Here is a 20,789-nt window from a genome sequence, read left to right as displayed (position 1 = left end):
GCCAAATCTAAATAATTACTTTTCTTGAAAGAATTACAGTTTTTTCTTAGTTATGCTATGCTTTTATACTATTGTGTGAAAACCTAGGTGTTTTCCTTTTAAGATGATAGGATAGAATGGAAATCAGCCTCTCACAATATTAAAAATAACAAAATAAAAATATAATTTGTATGTAAATTAGTATATTGAATTTACATAAAAGGGATAAATTTTCTTCATAGCAGATGTGTTAAAAAAATAACAAATTTGCAAGATATTTTGAGTTTGGAAGTGATTAAAAAAATGGTAAAACTGGAAAGAATAATGACTACAACTTTTTTGTAAGATAAATCGAGCCCCCCCAAAATATTGATACACAAATTGAAAAAGGTATTCTGTTATTTGAATATATCTAAACATTTAAATATTGATACAATGCTGTGTGAATAAGAAATCAAATAACTCAACGAGTGTTTCATTGTTAACTTGTTTATCTACTATTCTTTAGACACAATCTCAGCTACCTGTCATGTCTGAATGATCAAATTATCACATATCCCAATGCTTCATACAATGTTATAAGTTTAATATATATATATTATATATATTATATTAATATATTATGTATATAGATATTTTCTAGTAGAATAAAAGTAGGGTCAATTCTTTTGTAAAATTTGGGAAGCAACGTAGAACAGCAGTTGGATTATGGACTCATAGATGATCTGTCTTTTTAAAGCCTGTCTCTGCCATTTTGTGTCACATGAGTAGGACAAGTTACCTAACTTCTAGCTATTTCTGTATTCTACTCCATAAAAATAGAGATAATAGCATGTACCTAATATTGTTATTGTGAGAACTAAAGGGGTAAACATTTTAAATTCACAGAACTGTGCTTAGTACTTCGTAAATGCTATCTATCTATCTATATCTGTATCTAGAGATACAGATATAGATAGATAGATAGATAGATAGATAGATAGATAGATAGATAGATAGATAGATAGATAAATAGATGATTGTTTCCATTGGAGTTGAGAGGGGCTGAGCTGACATAACACAATCACGTAGATGTAGTTACTGAATATTCACAATAGAATGGTTACTTCTGTTACATATACAGAGGACTGGAAATGCAATAAATAGCAAATATATTAGATCTTCTATTTAGAGAACAGTGATTCCAAATTCATGGAATAACGCTCTGTGCAGTTTAGGCTTAAAAAAAAATGTTCTCTAACATAAATGGCTTGGGATTCTCACTCTCCTTATCCAAATCTTAATAGATATTTACCTCATCTTCCAAAAAAAATCCATCCACCAAAAATATAAATAAATAATACATTTAAAAAACATGCACATATCTACAGAGCTCTCGTTTTCTCAAATATCCATTAGAAAATAAAAACCATACCAAATACCTTGGCACATAATTATTTTCCATTTAAACATTTTAATCTATGTACTACCTGTTCTTTAATTGTTTTATTTATATATATGCATATACATATATATGTATATGTGTGTGTGTGTGTATAAATACCTGTTCTTTTCATACACACACACACACACACGCACACACACACAGATCTTTTCCTCTTAATATTATTATAATCTACATGAAGACAAATACAACATCACACAATTTTGTGCCTCCCCCAAATATTTTAGAAATAAGTAAATCTATTATCTGTAATAATGTTCAACAGTATAATGTACTTTCAAAATTCTGTCTTAAATCAAATTTGATATAAATTAATTACAGTCTTTGAGAATAAATTTATACAATAGAGGGAGGTTCTATTGCTATATGGGAAGCTGATTGTGGAATGGCAGATGGTGTCATTAAAATTATATATTCCTAGATATATGGTTGTCTACTTAGGAGAAATTAGGACATTTCGAAATAATAAATTCCTCTGGAAAATGCTATATGTAGTCAAATAAACACATCAGAAGTAGAATGGGAGGACAAGAAGACTATGAGTGGAGGAAATAAATTAGAATGTCAGAAAAAAAAAAAACAATAAAACTCCTTCAACACCCAACTACTTGGATAACAAACCTGCGTGTGTGAATGAGTGCCTAAAAACTCTTCTTTTTCCACCGTGCACCTTGCTGTCCACTTTGAGCCCACATTTTAGAGGTAATATTGTCCTCCTTGCTGAGTACCTGCAGAGATAAATCAAGTAAGAAGTGCAGAAATATTTTGTCTTGATAGATTTTAAACATGTAGAATTTTCCGTCATTATTATTATTATTTTTTAATATTAACATAAAGTCCCTGCGAGAAAAGCTGAGGCGTTTTTCATTAGATGCCTTTGTTTTCTATACGGCATTGTGTCCCCAGGGTACTTCACAAGTTTTTTGTAATAAAAGTGAGCACAAATATCTGTCAGTCAAGTCTGAAGGTATGCGGGCACCATTTAATTAAGAACTCAAACTACATTAGCTTTTTAAAAATCTGAAGGCAGTAACAACTGGAATTTTATATATTAAATAATCTCCATGTAGTCAGAGGAGAAAGCATGGATTACGTACTAAAACCTTCTTTTGAGAATGACCTTCTTTATCCTCTTGCGTTCAGTGGGGACAGACAGTGCTGTTACAGTAGGAGTTCATTCAAAGTTAACAGCACAAGTGGGTGACATGAGTGGGCACCTACTCTTGCAGGACTAATAAGATCTCCCTGCCCAACAGCCTTGAAACCACAAATTCTCATCAGTACTGTATCCTCATTCTAAGGGAAAAATCAGATTAGTCTCAGCAGACAAATTATCACAGCTCTTTGTTTAGAACGATACAAAATGAATCATCAAGAGAGTAACTGAAGAGAATCGGGAAAAGCAGAATAATTCCTTATTTTAAAATAACTGACTTAGATGGTTTAATTATTTCACAACAATACCTTTGAAAATTACAGTGCGTACAACTAAAGAATTATTCAGGCGAAGGATTTGCGATGGTTTTGATTTTTGACACTGAAGGTAGTTTTTAATGGCTTCATTATCTATTTCTTTTTTAAATTAAATTCGAATTGCTGCTTTTGCAGTAGTAGGGTTTCAAGATTCTTGAGTTTTAAGTAATTTCACTAAATTCTTGGTCTATAAAATTCAAGGTAAATCAGCATGCTATATAGCACAAGAAAACATAATTTCTATTTTTGTTGTTTTTGTTTTTTGAGTTTTTAAAAAATTTATTGGGCTGACAATGGTTAGTGTGTTTATCACCACCCAAAGTCAAATCTCCTTCTATCAGCATATATTTGACCCCCTTTACCTTTATCTACTGCTCCCTCCTCACTTTCCCTCTAGTGACCACTAAACTGTTGTCTGTGTCTATGAGTTTTTGTTGGTTTGTCTTGTTCATTGGTGCTTTCATTTTTATATGCCACATGGCAAAATCACATGGTTCTCATCTTTTTCTCTTATTTCGTTTAGCATGATTATCTCGAGATCTGTCCATGTTGTTGCAAATGGCAGTATTACATCTTTTCTTATGGCTGATATCCCATTGTAATTTCTTAAAAAACTAAAAACCATTTTTGACACATACTGAAAAGTATGTACGGGATCCTTGTATGAATATCATTTGCTAAGGAAAAATGCATCCACGCAACATAGTAATGCAATCTTTTTACTTCATTTTATTAAAGTGTTATTTTATTCAGCCACACACAAAAATAAGGATCATATGTATTACTACTTTAATTATTTGATAATTAATTTCTTACAAAATTTTAAAAGTTTTATAAAAAAAATTTTCATCTACTAATATAAAATCTTATCTAAAAAAAAGAAAGCATATTTCAGATAATTAATCTCAATGACAAAGTATACTGGATAATTATCATTTTTCTGATGAAAACCCTGCAATAAGTTCTATTGATTATTTTGCCTAAAATTATTTTTTAAAAGTCAATGTAAGACAAATGATAAATTGCATCTTTAACCTATAAGACTATTTGAATGTCTTTAGATTACTAAACATGAACATATACATATATATGAACAAGCTTACTTTTAAATTGGTTTTGGTAAGAAGTATCATCTATAAAAGGAAGACAATTCTTCTAAAATTGATCTCTAAATTTAACATGTTTCTCATAGAAGAAAGCATTTTAAAATAATACATGTTTATCTAAAAACTTATTTACATGTTTATCTAAAAACTTAAAATCCTAGAATAAGACAATAATAAAATGGAAGAAAAAAAGCACCTCTAATATTAAAATTACAATTAAGCTACTAGGGATGAAGTAATTTAACAGCTGGTCTGTATTCTATTTCTCTATTGGGGGCGGGGGCCGGGGGAACAGGTAAACCAAGTGCAATTTCCTTGCAAATATGCTAACCATAGACTTCTTTCTAAATAAATTAATGGTATTTGACAGGGGGAGAGTCCTTATCTATGGTTGTTTTAGGGGGATAGCCCTGGTCTAATATTGCTCATGGTAAACAATTCTGAAATTCTGGGATTTATTTTTCATACATGGCTTCCTGGAAAATGTTATATAAGCTTTGAAACTGAGTATTACTGAAGATGCTTCAAAACTGAGCTGTCTTCTTCTATGTAAATGATGCATCTATACATAATACTTACAAATCTTATACATTATATAAGGCATTTCCAATAAGGAGAGACAAGACCTAACTAAGACGTGCTTCAGAGTCCAGGACCTCTCTCTGTTTTGCCTGTATAACTTAGTCTTAGAAACCTGGACAGGATCCCATGGAGAAACAGCTAATTCCGAGGATGGAATGGGATAAAAATGAGTCTAGAATTTTGGCTAGAAAGAAAGGAAATACTCAGAGACTAATGGGCCTGTCAAAGAAACAGAAGTCCACTTAAAGGTTCTCTTATGACCATATCTGGAACAATTTAAAAACCAATAAATAATAAAAGAGATTATAACAAATTGAATACAATAGGACTCATGAATCCACACTGATATAGATCAACGAATGGATAAAAATGGATCAATAAGTGGAGAGAAAATTATAAGGTGTTTTTCCAATAGAAAATCAATCTACAAATATAGACAGATTAATAGAGTTAGAAAATCATAATTAGGTAATCATCACAGTAAAATTAATTCCAGCAAAAAATACTAAAAGATGCAAAAACCAGTGAGTAATTTGAGTTGACATCAGGATTTTACATACTCTCAAAATATCTCTTCATGCAAATTTATTGACAAAGGGAACAAAAGTATTGAGACCAATCAACATGTACTAACCAATGAGATGTGATAAAAATGCAATATCAGTGATATTACAGAAAAAATAGAAGCTTAACACTGAACAAATCCAAATTGAGGGGCATTCTACAAATAACTGAATTACAATCTTTTAAAATATTAATATTATAAAAGTCAAGGAAAGATTAAGGAATTATTCTAGTTTAAAAGACACTAGGGAAGAAATAACAAGTGGGCGTGATATGTGATCATGGATTGAACTGAAACTTTCCTATGAAAGATGCTACTGGGAGAAAAATAGGATCTCTGAGGGAAGGATATGTTGAAGTTACTTGTGACATTCTCACAACCTTCTGTGAGTTCAAAACTATTTATTTATTTATCCAAAAACAAAAAACAAAAAAAGAAAACCAGATTTGACTACTGGAGAATGTAGCACCAATATCAAAAAGCAATGCACATTCAAGTATCACCAAAGTCATTTGATAATGCTATTCTCAGAACATTGATACTGAAACCTACATGAAATAGTTCAAGTGTAAAACCATACAAAACAGAGGTGCAACCTCAGGATAAAGATAATAATCGTAAGTTGAATAGTTGAAAAAAAGTCCTACTAGACACTCAGGTTCAACTCTGCTAAAGCATTTTTCTAATGCTACCATTTTGAAACTAGTGAAGTGTTGATAACTGTTCATTTTCATTGATTAGCAGATTATATTTTATAACACTAAATTATACCCTATGAATTTCTATAGAGGTAATTCAGAAAATGCAATGCTCTAAGCAGTACCTGTAGGGAACAAACTGTGGCACCATTCACGTGAGTCCAGAACACCAGTGTACATTTTGATCCCGTGCGTGAAATCACAGGTGTGAGGATGTCAGCCATGTCACCAGATTTCCAATTTGAGCTATCAACATACAGGTACAAGCCATCCGTGGTACTTCTGAGGAAAGGATGATGTGTTTATAAGATTTAAAAAAAATCATAATATATAATATAGTTTGTCCTTGGTCATATTCATCATTCTATAATTTTTTCTAAAAGCATAACAATGTGTTATATTTTATAGTATAACGATGTCTCATAACCTTCAGCAGAAATAACTCTACTATTTTGATTTTGAATCCATGTACCAATTGGGACAATGACTACAAATGATGATAAAGGCTGAAATTACCAGGTCTAATCTGTAATAATTTGGTTGATTTTATTTTTACAGTGTTATTGCCAATACTCTGATCATCTTTGTAGAGCTCATTTTCATGTGGGTAAAATGAGACCCCGAAGCACTGAGCAGCTTTGGAAGAGGCATAAAAAGAAGAAACATATATAAATAATTAAAGCAAAAAAATAAAACCAGAAAGGAAACTGGCTTGGAGTTCACTTCATAGGTCTAAAAGGCTTTTATGCTCAAATGTATTCTCTCTGTTAATTTAGGTCAGTTTTACTTAAACATATTTTAATAAGCTGGTAGATAATTTTTAAAGTGTATCTTTTCTTTCCTAGCTGTAAATAAAAGAGGAAAAATAATAATGAACGCAATTAAATATCAATGTAATCTTACCATACAGGACAGAGATTATGTCCCCACTGTAATTACCAATTCAAAAAAGAGATAATAAAACATTAAAGACATGCTAGGTAACACACAGCTTTTTGAAGTATTAAATAAGGAAATAATTCCTTCAGTTTGGGCATTCTGGCACTTCTGCTTCAATTAATTAGATTTCTTACTACTTTGTCACCTAAATGTGATGCTAAGTGATACAGAGTTTAAACTTACTACTTAGTAAAACCCTTTTTATCTTGAAAGTTTTATAATTTTTGGTCGAAGAAATGTGAATCATTAATAGCATACATGGAGAGAAAGACAGAAGTATTCATTCAATCACCACGTATTTACTGAGTCAAGCCTTCCCACTTGCCTATCCAAGGCACTGGGATTACGACTGAGCAAACTATACACAGGGTTCGGCCTCTGGCCTCATCATTTACTAGGTGGGCAACTGTAGTCAGGGTATTTTACTTCTCTGAACATATTAATTTCCCCATTTATAAAATGGGATACTCCCATGTATGGCAGTAATAGGAATAAAAAATGAAATAAGTGGAACATCTAATGCAGTCAGTACCTGACATATTTTGTATATTTAACAAACAGTAGTTGTGATTTGTGGTTATGTTTATGTCATTAGTTGCTCCTAACGGAATAAAGAGTTTAGAGTCCTGCATACCACAGAGGGTATGAATTAAGAGCACTTTTAAGAGGCAGGATTATTAACTTATTGGAATTATATCTCAATGAGTGCTTCCAGCTCTGTGCCTTGTGTGCTTAACATTCCAGGACTCTAGGGACATAGAACAAAGATGAACACATGAATGATTCATTGATTTATAGATACAATAAGATCCAGCACAATTTGAATATTTTTCCCAGAAATTGACAATCTGATTCTAAACTTCATATAGAAATCTCAAGGGCTAAGAACAATCAATTTTACCATAAAGGAGAACGAAGTTGGAGAATTTATTCTATCAGATTTCAAGATTCATTACAAAGGCAGATCAAGACAGAGAGGTATTAGAGTAAAGTCAGATAAATAGGCCAGAGAAATGGACAAAATAGTCCTGAAACAAATCCATACATATTTGTACATGTGATTTATGAAAAGTTTGGCTCTTCAGAACAATAAAGGAAAAGACAATCTTTTCAATGTGGACTAAATAAATTAGGTAGCCATGTGGAGAAATAAGAAAAATGCACCTCTATTTCACAGCATTCAAAATAAATGCCAGGTAGATTGTACCAAGAATGTGGAAGGTAAGACAATGAACCTTGTCTAAGATATCATAGCAATATCTTTCTAATGTGGGAATGAGAATTTTTTTTAAACAATATATAAATATTACTAACCATAGAGGGAGACAATGAAAAATGGTATTGTATTCAAATTAAGGGTTTCTGCTTATTAAAGATACCAATATGAAGATCAAAAAGCCAGCTGGTGAATGGAAGAAAATATGCATACCACATTTAACGAATGTAATACTTATAGACTGCCTACCATATACCATGCACTATGCCACGTGTTCAACAGTATGTGTGTGTTGTTATACATAATATTATGTAACTACATACACATAAGCAAGAACTAGATGAAATATCTACAAAATGTTAAAATGTTTATATCTGTGTTTGGGGGCCATGTATATATAATTTCCCATACAGTGCATGCTTCATAGTAGACTCAAAAAATACTTGATAAATAAATGACTGAGTTTAAAATTGGTATATCGCATGCGGAATAAAAAGATGAAGGGAATGACAGAATTGTGGACTCAGATGAAATAATACATGAAAAACTGATAATGTGTTCCAGGCTGGATAAAAAATAAAAATTAGAAAAGACAGAACAAAGCTAACAGATCTGGAGACCATAGAGAAATTAAGTGACTATGAGTCATAATTCTGGCCATAATAAAAACATCTACTCTGTGGTTAAACTGGAGGTTCCTATATTAGTTTCCCAATACAGGGGGGGAAAAGTAATTTTTAACTTTTCAATCCTCTATAATTCGAGAAAATTCAGTCACGAGGATAAATATAATATAAATGATTGAAACAATTCTTTATAATTACATGTCCCTGAGATAGCCCCTCATCTGAAAGAAAAAGAAAAAAGGAAGACTCGTCAGGAGATAAATTTGAAAATTTCAAACAAGAAAACTGAATGTGTGTGTTTATATCACACTGTGAACAGAGTTACTGGTGTAGCAGTATATCTTACATGCATTAACTCGGGGCACATGATGTATATACGATTCCTAATGGAAAAATGAAGAATTACACAAGCACTTGCCCGTGTTTGGGATGAGATTATTCAAGCATTCACTTGCAAAGGAAATCGACTCCCTTCCCAGAATGAGCACAGTAGTAACGATCACACCTCACTGTGCTGTCACCTGTAAAACATCAGCATCTCTCTACCAGCCTCCAAACTGTCTTTTCTCATACAGGGCAGGAAGTAGGATGTCTTATAGAAACATATCTTTTCTAATAAAACATAGCACAAACCACACAGTAGTAAAGGTTTAAAGAGAGCAGTGTTATATACCCAGGTGTTGCAAAACTGAAGATCCCAGGTAATGATGTACAAATCATTAAAAAAAAAATCATTATAAAAAGAGATCTGATTTATAGTCCACGCTATTTTAAAGTGAGTCTCCTAGGTCTTATAGGATAATCACCTTGTAAAATCTTACCATTACACAGATCAAGCAATTAAAATATTAACTCCTCCCTCCCCTTTATTTGAGAATCTCCTGGGTACTTATCCTAATTAAAATTAGTAAGAAAAAGAATATTTTTACAATGAAAAGTTAAAATATGTTTGCGTTAGGAAAACTGACCTTTGATCTTCTAAATATACTGCAAAAACAACATATTCTCCAGGCTTACTCTTTGGGTTGAGACACACCTTTTGATTCACTATGGTACTGTAGGCTGTTTTAACGTAACTGATGGGATGTGATCAGTCGTCATGAACTTTATCGGCTTTGCGAGGACCAGAAGTACTAAGTATTCTCTAGTACAGTTCTAATGGTTTCCAGTCTCACCCTAGCATCCACAGTGAACCGTTTGTGCTGTGTGGAAGGGCTCCCCACCCCACCCACCAACTCTACTGTGTATGGTGAACAAAGTTTCTGACCCAGCACCTGCTGGAGCGGGCTCCTTAAACAAGCTGGGCCAATCAGAGTTCTTGTGTGGGGTCTTTAGAATATAAATTAAAGGAAAGGAACACTCCTTGAGAGGCAAATCTCCTTACAAGTTGACTCTCCAACTTGTAACCAGCTCTGTTTGACTCTAAAACTCCATACATGCCCTCGACACTACGCTGTAGTAGCATTGCAGAAGAGATAGAAAAAAAGATTCAATTTGACCTTATTGATCCTTTCTAAAATACACATCTGTTTCTCCCACTTTGCTGAGAAATCTTTAATACATCTTTGCTGACTCAAAGTGAGATTCTTGAGCTATAATATATGTTATTGGACAAGTAGATAAGAAGTTTCAGTAAAATATACATCAATTCACTACACACACTATCCAGATCTGCTGACATCATGTTTTTCATAGCAAGGCTTTCTTGATAAGGGAAACAATGACTTAATTTGCATTCGATTGCAAGCTTTTTATCTCATCATGCATTTGTAATTAAAAATCTACAGACTGGCATTTCATACTGCATCGAAGTATAACAAGTTGGAGAACGTTTTCTATAAAGGCAGTACAGTAAATATTTTCGGCTTCGTGGGCCATACAGTCTCTGTTACAACTATTCAACTCTGTCTTTGTAGCATGAAAGCATCCACGGACTGCTGAAATGAATGGTTATAGCTGTATTCCAATAAAACCATATTTACAAAAACAGGCAGCAGGTCAGAATTGGCCCATGGGCCATAGCTGGCTCACCACTGTCTCATGGATAAAGCCTCCATTCATCAGGAACAGAATAATAACTTTCTATAACTTTCTGGCTTCAACTTTCATATATTACTGAACTCAGACACCTAGATTTATTCCCGTTGTATATGTGTTCATGCATCTACTTGATATGTCATGGATTTTCTTTGTCTCTCTTGTACTGGTCTTTCTTCTGGGCACACTTATAATTTCTGTTCTTAGTCTTTCCTCTATATGACTTTTCTTTATGCTCTACAATGCATCTTAAATATATTCTCATTTCCAAGCCTTCTTAGATTCCTAGACTCAAAATTCTTTGATTCAAAATTACTTCCAAACCTAAGAATTCCGTAGCATTTTACACATAATTTTAAAAATGCATATTTCATATTAGATTATAAATCACTGGATATGAAGCTATATGTCCCACTAGATTATAAACACCTCAAGGCACATATTTTAACTAATTCATTATAGTATCTAAAAGACCCTGTAAAGTGGCTTAAACTCAACTGGTACTCAATAAATATTCCCTGAATCTGTTGCTAAATAAAAGTGGTAGAGAATTCTTGTTTTTCTACACCAAAACTCTCCTTCACAAATGCAAGGCATCTCAATTTTGAAAAAGGACTTACAATTTTAGTAGAGTGCTTTTGGATTTCTCTTTCCTAGTCTTATGAAATAAAAATGAGGTAATAAACATTTGTTAAAATTTTATATAACCACCTGGGGGTTTTACCAGCTCAAAATTCAATAAACAAAGGTATCAAAGCCAACTATTTTAATTAGGAGCTCCAATAGCTCTTGTTTCAATATTGTATGTGATTCACTGGAGGCAAGTAGAAACATATTAAAAAAAATAACAACTGATAAATTTAAAAGTCTAAGAAATTACATAATGCACTTATATTTACTTATCTTTTAATTCCAAAACAGAAATTAAAAGATAAATAAATCTTTGAATTTATTTTCTTTGTAAAAGAAAGTATATTTTCTTTGTAAAATAGATTTTAGGCCAAAGAAATAGTAGCTTCTGAAATGTATAAAGTAAAATAATAGAGTTTTTGTGACTGGTCTTTAAATTAGTAAGCCTTTAAAATATGAAGCATTAAGTAATAGTTTGTCATCTGACACAACAAACCTGAGAAGGTAGGATTATAACCTTTACTACTTCATAGATGGGATAAATAAGATTAAGTAATTTATCAGAAGTAATTCCCTTGGTAAGTATTGAAGCTGAGACTGGATCTATCTCCTCACGTTTTATATGCTAAACTCGTCCTCTCAGTGTGAACCAGCAGCATCACCTAGGAACTTTAAAAGCAAATTCTTGGCCTCTATCTCAAACCTACTGAATAAAACTCTGAGGAAGGGCTCAGCAATCAGTTTAGTAAATTCTCCAGCTTATTCTGGTGCACACTAAATTTTGAGACATTGCCCAAAACCACTTAGGGTAACGGTTTAAATAGTATTTACAATACCAAGATGCTAAATCAAAATGCTAATCCAAAAGAAACACCTAGAAAAATAAACATTCAAGCTTCATTTTTTTTCTCTTCAAAATGAAAACTCTGGGGAAAATAAGTATAAGATTAAAAAAATTGTTAACATTTGTTTTTAAAACAACTCATTTTCTATTACATAGTGTGTGGAAAATAGACCCAATGTTCCAACAAAAAAAGAAAGAAAAAGCTAGTTTGGAAGGGTATGGGTTGAAATTCTTAGTCAAATATATTTGAGAAACACAATGTAGAACTCCAGGGGTACAACTTACACACACACACACACACACACACACACACACACACACACACACCCCATAGATATAAATAGTTCTTCAGGAGTTGTGTAACCAATTCTCCATTATACTCTTTTAAAACTCACACATCCCTAACGTATTTGCCCTGCCCCAAAATATATAAAACATGGTAAGCACTCGATAAATATTTGTCAAGTGAGTGAACAACAACAAAAAATGACCTGTTTTTGAGAATCACTAGAAAAATACATTCTAATTAAAAAATTTTGACTTGGCTTTCAAAACCAATTAGAAAAATTTTAATTTTTGAGGATTTAAAAATAATTTTAAAAATTAAAAAATACTTCATATTTATAAGTGACTCATTAATGCAAGAATTTATTTTTGTTTCAGACAAAACAGATTTTAAAGCAAAAAAAATTATTAGGGACAAAGGGCATTACAAAATTGATAAAGAGGTCAGTAGTCCAAGAAGACATAGCAATCCTTAATATATATGAGCCTAATGACAGTGTCAAAGTATGTGAGCCAAAAAACTAATAGAATTGCAAAGAGAAATAGATGAATTCCCTATCAAATTTAGAGACTTCTATCAGAAATGACCACATACAGCTGGCAAAAGATCAGTAAGGGCATAGCTGAACCCAACAACGTGATTAATCAATTGCATGTAATTGAGATCCACAGACAACTTCATCAAACAACAGCAGAATACACATTTTTCTCAAGCTTACAACACATATTCACATAGAACAAGGACTAGTAAACAAAATATACAAACAATTCTTAAAATTCAACAATAAGAAGTCAAATAACCCCATTAAGAAATGGGCCAAAGTCATGAGCAGACACCAAAGAATATATACAGACAGCAAATCTGCATATGGGAATGCAAATTAAAACAACAAGATACCACTACACATCTATTAGAATGGTCAAAATCCAGAACACTAACAACAGCAAATGCTGGGGAGGATGTGGAGTAATAGGAAGTCTCATTCATTACTGGTGGTTATGCAAAATGGTAAGAGCCACTCTGGAAGACATTTTGGTGGTTTCTTAGAAAACTAAACATACTCTTACCATATGATCCAGCAATCATGTTCCTTGGTATTTACCCAAAGGAGCTGAAAACTTACATCCACACGAAACATGCACGTGGGTGTTCATAGCAGCTTTATTCATAATTGCAAAGACTTGGAAGCAACCAATATGTCCTTCCGTGGGTGAATGAATAAATATAAACTGTGGTACATCCAGACAATGGAATATTATTTAGAGTTAAAAAGAAATGAGCTATCAAATTCATTGAAAGACATGGAGAAACCTTAAATGCAAATGAGCTTTTTCTTAACTGAGTAAGTACATTTTTCAACCACACTCAACTTGATCAACTAGACCAGCAGAAGGCACAGAACTTTAAAGATTTGAAGTTTCAGAAAACAAAGTCTGAAACTAACAGAGATAAAGAAAGAAGAGATTCCTAGAAAAAAAAAGAAATGCAGAGAAGATGAGCTCCCTCCCTGCCCAAACCCTTGACTGAATACCAAATTGCACAAAAAAGAAACAGTAGAAAGCCTCTAGAACAGTACAGAGAGATCAGTAGCTTCATACTGCACAGTGGATAAAGTTTACAGTTTGAATCCAGGCAAATTTATTCCTTACTAGAACAAGAAACAAAAATCATGAGATGACCATGACAGAATCCAGTCACAAAAACCTCTTATGAGCAATATCCAATTTTCAAACAAAACTGCTAGCACGCAGAACAAGTGTAGTTTGAACATTATGAAGTAAAAAATGAACAACCGATACTCACTCCAAGTGGGTCAAAATGTTGGATGTATCCAAAAAAAGATGTTATAACACCCATCATAGATATATTTAAAGAATTAAAGAAAAAAATTCCAACAAATTAAAGAACATTATACATACATTATGGTATCAATGCAAGTATAGATAATCTGAAGAGTAAAAATGGGAACTCTAAAATAGTAACCAAATAAAAATTCAGGGCTGAAAATTACAATAATTAATATTAAAAAATAAAATGCTACATGAGCTCAACAACAGATTGGATAGAGCTAAAAAGAAATCATTGCACATGAAAATAAATCGGTAGAAATTATCAATCTGAAAAACATAAAGATAAAAGATTAACAAAAATTAATACCACCTTGAAATACAATATGAAATAATCTAATATCAATAGTTAGAATCCCACAAGAAGAGAAGGAAGGAAAAATATTTGAAAAAATAGTTGTCTATAAGAGCACTTTAAATACAAAGACAAATGCAGACTAAAAATAAATAACTGGACGAGAAATATTGGCAACCTCTAAATATGAGAAAGTTAATGTGATTATATGAATATCATATGTAGTAGATTTAAAGACAGAAGGTATTACTAAGAACAAAGATGAAAACTTTATAATTATAAAAATTTGAATACATCGGGAACATATGAAATATAAATATGTATGCTATTAATATAGTTTTAAAATACATAAACTCAAAAGAAAGGACAATTCTATAATCATTGTTTCAGACATTAACAAACTTTCTCAGTAACTGCTATAACAAGTACATATTAAAGTTAGTAAGAAAATACAAAATCTAAATTAAGGATCAACCATCTTAATTAGGATTTGTAGAACACTATATAAAAATTCATAATACGCATTATTCTGAGTGGCACATGGAACATTTGCCAATATATATTGGGCTGTAAAAAGTAAGTCTGAATAGATTTCAAAAGACCAAAATTTAACAAAAAGTTGTCTTAGGACACTTTAAGAAATTAACAAAAAATAAAACTTTTAGGGGAAAAAAACCTAGAAATGCGGAAACTAAATAACTCATTTCTAAAATAGCAATGGGTAAAACACAAAAATCACAAAGAAAATTATATAATATTTTGAACTGAAGAATAATGACAATAAAATGCATCAAAGTTCATTGACTGAAACCAAAGTAGTACTTTAAAAGAAATTTGTTTCATTAAATGCTTTTACAGAAAAAAAGGTGACATCAGCACAATGGTGAAATAGGAAGTTCTAGCACTTGACGCCTCATGTAGACCCCAAAACAAAGCAAAAAATTGACAAAAAGAAACTTTAATTAGAGTTCTGAAAAATATTCAAAGGTCTACGGCCACCAAACCAATGCCCAGTCAAGAAAAATCCATATTCAAAATACTAAAAAATTGTGCATCATTTTTGTTTATGCTTGCCCACATTCTAACCTACCTGAAAGGCTTTCCTCTGTATCCCCTAACTCAGATGTCAGGCTAGGAAAAATGATAGAATGAATCTGAGGCAGGGAGAAACAGCTGGCACTGACTAGGAAAGCTATAGACTAAGACCTGCCGATGCCTGGGACAAAAGATTTACAGGTAGAGACATGCAGGAGGTTATCTAAAAGCCCAAGGAGGTGCTGGGGTAGGATCTTTAAGAAATTAAGACATTTAAAAGCCTCCGTGTATATGGTGCAATCAAAAACCACCACACAGCCCCAGGCCTGATGCATGCCCAGAAAAGAACTGAGGAAGTTCCTTAAGCTGTCTCCTTGGGCAGATCCCAAGACTCAGAATATGCCCAGCTAACTAGCAGAGGACTTCCCTGACACAAAGCCATTCTGCAAAGACTAGAAAAGGTATCTGTTTTTTCCAAATGCCAATTAAAAGAAAATCACAAAGCATACAAAAATGCAGGAAAAGGGACTACAAGAGAATATGCCAACAAACTGAATAGCCTAGATGAACTAGGCAACCAACCAAGATTGAATCATGATGAACTAGAAAGTCTGAACAGACAAAGCTAGTAAGGAGAAGAATCAGTAATCAAAAACCTCCCTAAAAAAAAAAGCTCAGGACCAGATTTTGCTGGTTAATTTTATCAAACATTTCAAGAGAAAGAAGAACTAATATCAATCTTTCTCAAACTCAAAAAACTGAAGAGGAGAGAAAATTTTCTAAATCACTCTATGAGGCCAATATTATCCTGATAATAAAGAGAGACAAACACAAAGATAAAAACAAAACAAAACAAAACTGCAGACCAATATCCCTGATGAATAAAGATGCAAAAATCTTCATCGAAATAGCAGAATCAAGCAGAATGCAGCAGCAAAACAAAACAAAACAAACAAAAACAGTTATACACCATGACCAAGTGGGATTTATTTCTAGAATGCAAGAATGGTTTAACACACAAAAATCAATCTGTGTAACCCACCATGTTAACAGAATGAAGGAAAATAGCCACATTGATCATATCAATCGATGAAAAAAAAGCATTTAATAAAGTTCAACAAACTTTCATGATAAAAATATTCAATGAACTAGGAATAGAAGGAAATAGAAGGAATAGAAGGAAACTTCCTAACATGATAAAGGCCACATACGAAGAGCCCACAGTTAATTAACATCATACTCAATGTGAAAGACTGAAAGCTTTTCCTCTAAGATGAGAAACAAGACAACAAGCAAGGATGATTGCTTTGACCACTGCTATTTAACATTAGTGGAAGTACTTAATCAGAGGAATTAGGCAAGAAAAGTAATAAAATTAGGCAAGAAAAGGAAAAAAGGCATCCAATTTGGAAAGAAAGTAGTAAAATTATCTGTTTGCAGAAAACATGATCTTATATGTAGGAAATTCTAAAGATTTTACACACACTCATACATGCACATACACCTCACTCACACCCTCTTAGAACTAATACATAAGTGTGGATAGTTGCAGGATACAAAATCAACAGGCAAAAATCAGTCACGATATCACTAATATGTGGAATATAAACCTAAAAGCAACAAATGAGCAGGACAATCAAACAGAGACTCATGGACATGGACTATAGACTAGTGGTAACCAGAGGACAATAGACTAGTGGTTAGCAGTGGGGTTGGGGAGGAGGGGGGATGTGAACAGGGTAAAGGGGGTCAAATATAGGTGGGTAGGGGGTGGGGGATGTGGATAAAGGGGATCAAATATATGGTAGCTGAAGGAAACTAGACTTTGGGTGGTAAACACACAATAGAATATACAGATGTCAAATGATAATGTACACCTGAAAATTATATAATTATATTAACCAATGTTACCCCAATAAACTTAATTTAAAAAAAAATCAGTTGTGTTTTAACATTAACAATGAACAATCCAGAAAAGGAAATTAAGAAAACAATTCCATTTACAATCACATCAAAAAGAATAAAATAGGAATAAACTTAACCAAGGAGGTAAAACACTGAAAACTATAAAATATTGCTGAGTTTAAAGAAGATAAATTAATGAAAACACATCACCTTTCACTTATTACAGTAAAGATATTACTACTACCTAAAACAATCTATAGAGTCAATATAATCCCTATGAAAATTTTAATAATGTTTTTAGAAAAATAATAAATTCATCCTAAAATTTATATGGAATATAAAGAGACTCTAGCCAAAACAATCTTGAAAATGAATAGTAATCAAAACAGTGCAATACTGGCATAAAGACATAAAGACCAATGGAATAGAATAGATAGTCCAGGAACAAACTCTTTCATACATGGTCAAATGATTTTCAACAAGGGTACCAAGACTAGTCAATGGCTCAAGGACAGTCTTTTCAATAAACAGTCTTGGAAATTTGAATGTCTATTTGCAAAATAATGAAACTGGACCTTTACCTACATCATATACAAATATTTATTAACTTGAATTAATTTGAAGCCATAAATGTAAGAGCTATAAAATTTTCAAATGAAAACCAAGAGGATAAAGTCTCACATACTGAGTTTGCAATATCCTGTATGTGACACCAAAAGGAAACAATAAGAACAGGTAAATCAAAGTGCATAAAATTAAAGCTTTTGTGCATCAATGGACACTGTCAACAGAGTGAAAAGTCAACCCAAAGAATCTGAGAAAATATTTGCAAATTATACTCTGACAAGAGATTAATATCCAGAATATATAAAGAACTCCTACAACTCAACAACAACAACCAAAACAAAAATTCAAAGTGGGTGAAGGACTTGATTAGACATGCAAATGACCAATGAGTACATAAAAAGATCGTCAAAGTCACCATCTTTAGGGAAATGCAAATCAAAACCATTGTAATATCGCTTCACATCCATTAGGATGGCTATTATAACACAAAACAAAAACAAAACAAAAAAGGTGTTGTCGAGGATGTGGAGAAAAGGAATACTTGTTATATATGTAAAATTTTGTTAATACATTTTATCACAATAAAAAAATTCAAAGAAGATTTAATAGGACGCAAATTCAATTTATTACATTTTTGAAAAAAGTATTAGTTTTATTCACATTAATATTTACTATCTTGCAATACTTTGCTTATTTCTCTTACCATAATTATATACAGAAAAAAGACATTATCTTAAACGGCATATTCATAAATATCTCCTCAAAACCCTTCTAATTCTTTTAGTGTATCTTATCATCTTCTATAGGTTCCATGACACAAAAAAGGTCAAGGCTCCTTTCCTATTTATTGGCTAGTAAATTTAGTTATAGAAATATCAGAACTGAAAGTCAAAGGAGAAATGAGAGTGAGCAGAAGTTTATCACTCTGTCTTAAAAGAATAATAAATATCTACAATGGAGAGACAACTTCTTAGATATGCCTTCCTTTGAAAAGAAATTTTGTTTATTCTGTACAATCTAAAATCGGCTTTGAGACTGCTAGTGTAGAGGGTGAAAGAAATATACAAGCAATCTATATAAACGGATAATTGGCTTGTCAGATGTAAATGACAATCCCAAGTATGCAAATGAATCAAGGTTTTCCAGTTAGATTCTTATTCCTTCAATATTATCAGGATCTGAAAAAAAAAAAATTGAGAAGGTGTCCTATGGTTAAAATTTAAATGACTCTTGTCTTTTAATATTTATATCTGGAAATATCTTTCCAGATGCTAAAGGCTATGCTGCCTTGTGATTTTAAACACAAATGCTTTGGCACCATTTTTTTTTCAAACCTACTCTGTACTGAACTAGAGATTAAATTAGTAATAGAGCATAAGTAACAGCTATGATGCGTAAAACTATCTTCTGTGTTATACGCAGGAAGCCATCTACATTTATACATTTGTTGAGAGAGGAGCTGGTTCTAGTTCTTAAACACCTCAAATCGTATGTACATGAGGAGATTCGTGCTGTGCCATTTCTTCCCTGTGCTTTGCTGCCAGAGTTAAAAATCAGTATTGTAAGCCTTGTGTACTTTGTTAAGGATGATCATGAATTATTATTCTTTGACCTTTACATTACTCTACAGCCTTGCTCATCAGCGATTGCCATTATGTTATTTATAGCATCGCTGGTCTGCGATGGAAAAGCCAATCTAAATTCTGAATAAATAAAAGATGTAGATCATGTTAGAAATATATTTTAAAATGTAAACAAATACCACTACAGTGTTTTGTGGCTGATTGTCTGTTTTTCTAATAATATGAGTACAGAATGTCAGAACTGGAATCTATACGAAGGCATTTCTAGTAATAAAATGGAAATGGTACTAATGACATCAATTAAGTACTGTTAAAGGGGAAATCTTTTTTGATTTGAACATAAACAGTGAAAGGCTCTGGTCCAGGATAATTTAGCAGATTTTTCCATTTCATAAAAAGCTTATTATGTCCTTTGATTTTTACACTAGGCTTTGAAATAGGTCAATTCTATTGCCTGGAACTATTGAGTGTTCATATTTATGTGTTTTAGAAATTTCATTGATTAAAAAATTAAATTACTAAATTTAATAATTTAATTTAAACATAATTTAATAAGTCAATAATTTTAAAAATCTACATCTCCTAATTAACTCACTAAAAGTTTTCCTAGAATATTATTTTAAGTTCATGATATCCTAGACAACAGTATGATTGTGTTTGCTTGGAAACTTTGTGTTTAATTTAAAAGAGAATGAAAAATAATCCCTGGAAAGAAATTTAGATCTCTGCTTTAAAGAGAATATGAAAAAATTTAGTTTTAAACCTAGTGATTTCCCCAAAGAAATTTTTCTCTTTTTTACATGAAACTTTATACATCTCATGTAATCTATATCCAAAGTTAAAATAATATCTATGCATGAGTTAAGAATATATGAAGAAATAATCCATAAAAGCATTAAAATTCTATCTATAGAAGCTTAGAAAAGAGAACTAATTTTATCCTCAAAATTGTATTATTGTCACCAGTCTCCTTTGGCTTTGCCTTTAGTTTCTCTTTATCTTTAAGGACTCTTCTCCTTAGGTCCAAGTATTAAATATTTCAACTTTGTTATCTTTTCATCATTCACGGTCTCTCTCTTTTCTCAACATCACCTGGCATGAGGCCAGCATTACGCTAAATGTTGACTAAAAC

General features: G+C 32.1%; 1 protein-coding gene across 1 annotated transcript in view; it reads right to left on the bottom strand.

The window, feature by feature from the left end:
- MALRD1 (MAM and LDL receptor class A domain containing 1) overlaps nt 1–20,789 on the bottom strand; it is a 533,295-nt gene that overhangs the window by 298,958 nt on the left and 213,548 nt on the right. The window contains 3 exon segments of the mRNA XM_025043397.1: nt 2,045–2,073; nt 2,076–2,151; nt 5,973–6,129. Of these exon segments, the coding sequence (XP_024899165.1) occupies nt 2,045–2,073; nt 2,076–2,151; nt 5,973–6,129 (262 nt within the window).

Source organism: Pteropus alecto, unplaced genomic scaffold (assembly GCF_000325575.1).
Source record: "Pteropus alecto unplaced genomic scaffold, ASM32557v1 scaffold11, whole genome shotgun sequence".
NCBI lineage: Eukaryota > Metazoa > Chordata > Mammalia > Chiroptera > Pteropodidae > Pteropus > Pteropus alecto.
The sequence above is the reverse complement of the archived record's forward strand: the minus strand, read 5'-3'. Positions and strand labels throughout refer to the sequence as shown.